General features: G+C 60.4%; 1 protein-coding gene and 1 long non-coding RNA gene across 3 annotated transcripts in view; both read right to left on the bottom strand.

The window, feature by feature from the left end:
* Nucleotides 1-1683: 1683 nt before the first annotated feature.
* LOC132521968 (uncharacterized) lies at nucleotides 1684-3222 on the bottom strand. Its single transcript, XR_009541000.1, has 2 exons — nucleotides 2811-3222; nucleotides 1684-2729 (listed from the first exon to the last, which is right to left on the bottom strand). It is a non-coding gene; the product is annotated as an uncharacterized LOC132521968 (long non-coding RNA).
* A 1079-nt stretch (nucleotides 3223-4301) lies between these two features.
* NDUFA10 (NADH:ubiquinone oxidoreductase subunit A10) overlaps nucleotides 4302-7422 on the bottom strand; it is a 48935-nt gene continuing 45814 nt past the window's right edge. For both annotated transcript variants that reach the window (XM_060151665.1, XM_060151666.1), the window contains one exon: nucleotides 4302-4736. In XM_060151665.1, coding sequence (XP_060007648.1) covers nucleotides 4668-4736 — 69 coding nt within the window. In that variant the 3' untranslated portion in view covers nucleotides 4302-4667. The remainder of the gene's footprint in view (nucleotides 4737-7422) is intronic.

Raw genomic sequence — 7422 nt, 5'->3', positions numbered from 1 at the left:
TCCTCATCCGGGTCCGGCCCACAGGGCCCCTCAGCTCCAGGCTCACAGTGCCCGGTACCCGGACGGAAGAGCCTACAAGGTGAGGGTGAGAGTTGTGAGTCCACTGAAGACCCCCCCTCCAGAGCCACCCACAGGCAGCCTGGGCTGAGGAGGCGGGGAAGCTGAGGGCGGCACTGGGGGAGGGGCCAGCCACCGACCCACGAGCTCTGCGTGGACTCCGCCGCCGGCCCCCTCTGCAGACATGCTCTCCTCCAGCAGCAGCACTGCCTCCCCGCTGAGGGACCAAGGGCAGGAAGGGCGGCAGCAGCGAGGCTCAGGGCTGCATGCACCCACGCCGCAGGGGGATGGGCTGGGTGCCCCGGGACTGGGACAGGAGAGGAGGCAGCAACAGGACAAGGGGCCGGGGCCAGGTCAGGGGCCTGGAGTCATCCCTGGAGACACATGCCGCGCTGATGCAGACACGCTCATCCCTGGCCCCCAACAGAAAACTGAGCTCTGGACACCCCCCTGCTGACGCGCCGCCCACCTGAGCCCAGGTGAGCCCCCAGGGCCACACAGGTGAGACGCACAAACTCAAGCAAAAACACTGGCGTCTTCACCACGTGTCAGGTGACTCCTCTAGAGGGAGAACAGGTGGGAGCAGCAGCGCAAGCAGGAGGGGGCTTAGCACTGGCTCCCGTCCGGCCAGGGCCCTGGCCTCACTTAGCACACGTCTGGGAGATTAAAGTCCAAGTCCTCCTTCAGGCTCCCAGACTCCCACGAAAGGGTTCCGGCTGTACACTCCACTGCGACACTCGGAGAAGACGTGGCCTCCCCGGCCCGAGTGTCCCTGCGTCTCGGGAGGGAATGCTCAGCCCGGGCGAGGCTGCCCCCGGTGACCCCCAGCCGTCTCTTCACGGCGCTTCCCAAGCAGACGAAGGCTCAGCAACGAGGAACGGGCACGTGCTCACCCTCGTGTACTTCTGGCGTGGGGACTGACTTTACAAGAAGGCCAGTGGAAAACTCGGAATTTAACAGCTGCTCCCAGCTGTCCCCACGTGCTTCCCTGCCCCACCTGGTCCCCACCCACCAGGCTCTCCGTCCACCTCCGGACGCAGCCCTGCCGGGGGTCACATCCCCGGCCGTCTTCCCGGCCCAGATCCTCCCAGGACCTCGGCCCGGCCACCTCCCAAAGCCACACTGTCCCCCGACCTCAGCTCCCGAGTCAGTGCTGGGGTGCCCCGGGGGCCGGCCTGGACCTCCTCGGCCGACACGCTCGCCCCGCCGGTCACCGAGCCTCACGGCGTCCAGCGCTTCTCCGCACGAGGGACCCGACATCTGGAGCTGCGGTTGGTGTCTGTTTCTTCTTTGCCCTCCGTCCAGGGCCGCAAATGGTGCCTGGGACCCAGGAGGCTCCACACACCCACGTATTAAAGAACCCACCACCACGCAAACCATGCCAAGGAAAAGGCCTTTTTAAAAATGAAAAGCTGGGATTTTATTAGTCACTAGCATAGCCTCGTGATTAACAAAAAGTTAATTCCATGAAACTACATGGTACCAACCTGAGTACTTTCCAAATTACCAGCAGCAGCCGGGTCTAAGCACGGAGCTTCAGAACCTCAACTAGGAAGCACCACTTGTGAAACACACGTCATTCCTCTTATTACAATTTTTCGTCAGGAATTTCAAAACTAGTAAGTCAACGGTATAGATGTGGAATTTATTTACGTGTTTGAAGGTAAAGTCTGACCACGCTTCACTGCTTCCTGAGGGGAGAATCCTGACGGCAACTTGAGCCAAACTGCGAGCCCGGTGACCATGCTGCGCGGGGAAGCGTCACCTCTTCCTGCAGCCCCGAGGGTCCCAACACCCCAGGTTCATCCTAGCCAAGCCCCCAGCACCTCCCCGAGGAAACCTCTGGTTCAAGTCCTGGATGTGGACTTAAAAGCACACTTTCCTCAGCAAAATTCAAAAAAGTATCAGGCGGTCCCTGCAGCGGGGTGGCACCACAGCCGCTGCCCTTGCGTTTTCCCGATGTCCCCGAAGGAAGCCTCGGGTTCCCGCCTTTCATTTGCAGCCACGTGAAAGCCCCGAATCCCTCGGGCGCACGCTTCCATTCACCCAGTCCTGACCAGCCTGGGGCTGCTGCCCACACAGGCGTCTCCTCTAAAGCCCAATGTGACAGTAACCGCAGCTTTCTCTCCACCCGCGCTCTGCCAATCCCCGAGCCTCACTGATCTGCACCCAGTGCGAGCACGGACCGTGCTTTCTTACGAAAAGACAGCTGAAGGCTTGCTTCGTTCTGACATGTACAAACACCTCTAAGAACGGCCAGCCCAGAAACGGGTAACTGGTAAGGACACAGGACACAGCAAGGTCCCAAGCCAAGCTGGTGGCTGATGGGGGGGGGGGAGGCTTTGACAAACAAAAGGGGCTTTTTTGGCAGGCAAGGCAGGCGCGCCTTTCATTCCTGTTGTATCACAGACCCCAGCCCTCGAGATCAGATGAGAACAACGTAACCAGAGAGTCCTCGGCACACCTGCCGTCTGAAGAGCCTCGTCACCTGCCCTCGCTGGGCCACACGCCTTGTCAGCACGAGGCTGCGGGCCCCAGCGGGTGACTGCTGAACGGCTGCGGCCAGCGGGGGACGGTGAGGCCGGGGTGACCCGCCGGCTAGGATGGACGGAAGAAACCCTCTGTCGTTTCCCTCTGGGCAGCCGCCGTTCTCACCTTTCTGCTTACAAAACCTGATAGAACAAAAAACGTACTTTAGGAAAAGAATGAGCACTTTTTCCTCAATACAGAGTCTCCCGCCTGGAAACACACACCTGCAAGACACGTAACCGCGTCGTTCCGTCCCGATCCTCGAGCAGGAAACACTCAGAATGTAGTTTGACTGTCACCGTGGGTCTGCCCAGGGCTGCGAGCATTCTTGTGAGGCGACGACGCGGCAGCTCTGGGGGAAGACGTGGCGTCGGCCGGGCCCCTCAGGGCTTCAATGTGCAGAGACTTGGGCACCATCCACTTGCTCTTCTGCCCAACCTCACGGGAAAGGAACCACCGAACATGACACCATTCACCCTCTCAGCCCCACCAATCACAGAGCCACACCCCGTCGGGGGTGTAGGCTGCCCCCAAAGCTGGAACCGGCCTTGCCCGCCCGAGAGGCCTGTCTGCCACCCAAGTCCTCTGGCCACACGCACGCCGACCCCGGTGGGAGGGACACTGCAGGGTGGCGGCGAGAGACACCAGAGCAGCCAGGACAGTTGAACGCGGTCCCATCTTCCGTCCTCCCCTCTCTAAGGGGTCTGTGCGGCGCCCGGGCCACGAGACTGCAGGACTGGCCCCACGCCTGGTGCACTTTCAGTCAACCGTGAAAGCGCTTTGGGTTTTAGTGAAATGCAAAATGTCGCCCACTTAAATCTAGACTCCAACTCGGAAACTGCTGGGAACCTTAACGTTCAGTTCTTAAAATCCAAAGAGAGAGAGAGGGAGAGACGGGCGAGGGGAGGGAGGGAGGGAAAGGAAGGATGGTGCGGCGGCCAGCGGGAGCTCCAACACAGCCACGCTGGAGGGCACCTTCCACGGTGAGGATGCCGTCTCGCCTGCGCCGTCCGGGACGGAAGCCACGGGCCACGTGGCTTCCGAGCACCTGAGCTGTGGCCAGCGCAGCTGAGGGCGTGGATTTTAATTCATTTACATTTAAATAGACACGTGTGGGCTCGGAGTGACCATGCTGAACACAGTGGGGCTCCACAGTAGAAAACCCAACTTAACAGGACTCACAGCTTAACTCCGCAACTAAAACGCGGACCTCAGCAATTGGCCTTCAGGAAATCTTACTTTTGTTTCTAAGTTTCAACAGAGGTGGGTAAGCAAGCGCGATTTTCTCTCACGTGACTCAGTTTTGATCAACAACTTGACTTTTAGGTGATAAAGAGAGTATGTTTTGCTTTTGTGTTTTACCCACTGACACTGTGCTTGAAAGTCCCCTCAGGAAGGAGTCGCACCACCAGCGACGGGGGCCGTCACAGGAGACTCTTCCCAAAGCCCTTTCACAGCCAATACTCTGCTCTTTGAATCTAGGGTAACTGCTTCCTCTTTTTGGTATTTCCTCTTTGCTTTTTTCCTTTTTCTCTAATGTGGTAGTTACATTCTAAAACAAAAAGAAGAAATGCTTCAGAAAAACTCTTCAATCCTAATATATGTCTTGATCAAACCAAACCACATCAAAGCCAACTGTTGGCTAATGGTAAGTGTGTGTGCGTACACACGTGTGTGGCGCGTACGCGTGTGGGCAGATGTATAATGGAGGGATGTGCCACAGGAACGGTTTTATTTCTTGAAGTCTGAACACACAGTGTACAAAACCTGCCTGACACAGAGCATGACTGTGACGAAATGAGCTTCTCCAAGTGACACCTGCTCTTTCCAGCAGACTGTTACTCCCCAGTGATCACCGTCCCAGAATAAAGCTGGAGGGCCCCCCTTTAAATGGGGGCGCCTCCTTCCACTCCCGTAAGTACACTGCAGGGCAGACTGCCGTTTGCTGGGCCGTTTCTTCCACTGTGCAACTTCAGGATCATTCACTCCCACCCCCGATGTTAAGCTACGTGGAGTCCAGGGGAGTCAGGCGGCCTGGGTGCACCTCCATCCTCGCGAGGCAGCTTCCACGCAGGCGGCCGTCACTTCAGCCAGATCCATCTGTCCCCCACGTCCTCGTTGTACCCAGGGCTGTACCTGCGGCCCGGCAGCTGCGGGAGGGAAAGCCGTGGTCACCAACAGTTTACAACGTCCATCCGTCCCCGCAGCTCACCTGACGGCTTCCTCCACTCCACTCTTGCCCTCCCCGCGCCGGCAGGGCCTGCTTCTGGCGGTCCCACTGTAAGGGTGAGGGGTCCCGCGGAAGGAAGCACAACACGACCCTGCCCTCGGGAGCCTCCATGCTGCTGGGGGGGCTACAAACGCCAGTGGCCAACCCGCGTGTCCGTGCTGCTGCTGGGAGGGTGGCCGTGGAGCCTCGGGCAGAAGTGGCCCTGACCTAGGGGAGCCGCAGCTTTCGGGGGGGAGAGGGCGGGAGGGGAGGTGTCTCAGCCCCTCTCTCTGCCCCACCTGCCCGTCTCCTGCCAGCACCTCCTGCCATGGGCCCCACCACAAATCGGGGGCAGGGGCCCCAGGGGTGCAGGGCACACACAGGGTGGACCTGGAGGGGCACAGAGGCTCCCTCACATGGCCAGGAGGGCTCCCAGGGGAAGGGAACCTGCGGCGAGGACGAGGGGTCCACAGGCTGGGATGGCGCGTCACGGGGTTGGCCTCCACCGTGGAGCGTGGAAGCCTGGCTCTGAAGGCCAGGCTGGAAGGAGTCTTGCGTGGGCCAGGCAGGGAACAGGCAAAGCACACTGAGATTCATCCAGTTAACAGTGGGGACAAAATACGGAGTTTTCTTTTTCCTGCCTTCCAGTTAATGTGGTCCAGCAGCAGATATGTACACACTACATACTGCACACAAAAATCCTCCACACTTTGCCCTTGAGAACAAGTACTGAAGCAGCTTAAAAAAGAAATCCGCCTTTCCTTGATTCTCATCAGCAGAGGGCATTCATTACCTGCCACACCAAGGTGGAGGCAGAGGCTACAGTGCAAGGAGGGGGGTCACAGTCACACCCGAGGCCAGACACAGCCCTGCCTGGACACGCCCCGCGGCCACACTACCCATCCCGGCACTGAGCCTACGTCCCCTCTGGCAGGTGCACAGGCCTGCAGTGGGCGTGCGCGGCTGCAGGACGTGGAGAGAAGCAGGGACCTGTAAGTGGGGAGGACCGAAGTGCAGGCTGACCGCAGCTTCCGGCCCTGGGAGCCTCTGTGCACAAGGTCTCGTCCAGGTGCTAGGAACACCCTGGGTATACAACAGAGGAAAAAGGAAACACCCGGCTCCCCGCCAGGAGTCATCCTCTTGGGCGGAGACTGGGAAGGGAGCCAGTGGCACACGACGGCCCAGGGTGCCCGCCAAGGGGGAGCCGGCGGGGGGCGCACACGGAGCAGCAGAGCCCGGGGACGGGGCGAGCGGGGACGCCTGGCATGGCCACGGGAGGAGCAGGGGACAGGAGTGGCGGGAGAACCCGGAGTGAGGGCGGCGCCCCTGCTCTCCAACTCCGACAGGCACTGCGGCAGAAGGTGGTCGCTGGGCCGGAAGAGCTGCAAGTGCGGCCCTGCGCGAGGGTCTCAGCGACCTCCACGGGCCTTAAGGGCTCAGGAGAGCCTGGGCAGCACAGCGGAGCATGAGCGGGTGGCGCCCCAGGGAGGCGGGCACCCCGGTTGGCTCCTAAGCGGAATGGGAGCAGCGCGTGGGCCGCCGCGGGGAGACCACCAACGGGCAGGTGGGGAGCTGGGTCGGTGGCTGAGAAGGCGGGGCTCTGCTGGAGACCCAGTTGCACAGCTGCCGCCCCGGCATCTCGAGGGAGGGTCGCCATCCCAGCGAGGACGGCGCGGGGGAGAACCCGAGGAGAGGAGGGGCCCCGGAGCCTGCGAGCAGGGGGCGCTGTGTGCGGAGATGGGGTGTGAGCAGAGCCTCTGTGTCAAGGGGGTACTGAGATCGCAAAATCCCCCCTAGACTCCCACGCCCTCACGCCCAGACCCTGTGCCCGTGCAGACATGATTAAGCCGGGACCTCGAGGCGGGAAGACCGCCCTGGACTGACAGGTGGGCCCAGGGTCATCATGAGGGTCCTGGGAGAGGGTCAGGTCAGGAGATGCGGTGGCAGAAGCAGAGGTCGGCCTGACCGAGGACGGGAGCCAAGGCGCGAGGGGCCCTAGAAGCTGGAAAGGAAAGAAGCAGAGGCTCCCCAGAGCCCCAGTGGGAGCACAGCCCCTCGCCTGGGTTTGTGCTCTGACCCCCAGAACCGGAAAATGACACGGGCACCTTCTCACCCGCTCCGCCAGTGGCCGTTCGTTACAGCTGCTACAGAAAACCCATGCAGCTTGTTCTGCGTTTTATGATGGAGACACTGGGCATGTCTGTACAACGAGAGAGAGGCCGCGCTGAGGCCGTGGGAGAGCGGCCACCCCCTGGGAACAAGAACCAGGACGGGGGCAGAGGGGCCACAAAGCAGGAGCCGCGGGTGCATCTCCCCACGTGGTCTCTCCCTGTCCACAAAGACGTTCCCAGCCAACTGCTATGAATACACAACTGCTGCAGCAATAAAAGAACAATCTTAATTTTTATCCCTCCGTAATTTTTATCACACCAGAAAGTGATTTCTTTTCATCGGAAAGGTTTTCAAGCTTCGCCGACACCAGCACACCGGCACCGGGCCAGCCCCCAGCACCTGCTGAGGAAGGGCCGGGAGGCCACAGTTTGGCTCTGCTGTCTTCTTTGCAAATCAAATTTTAAACCACAGAGCAGAGAATAAAAACTCGCGGGATGTGGAACCGCTGAGTGCAG

This window comes from Lagenorhynchus albirostris, chromosome 6, assembly GCF_949774975.1.
Source record: "Lagenorhynchus albirostris chromosome 6, mLagAlb1.1, whole genome shotgun sequence".
Lineage (NCBI taxonomy): Eukaryota > Metazoa > Chordata > Mammalia > Artiodactyla > Delphinidae > Lagenorhynchus > Lagenorhynchus albirostris.
The sequence above is the reverse complement of the archived record's forward strand: the minus strand, read 5'-3'. Positions and strand labels throughout refer to the sequence as shown.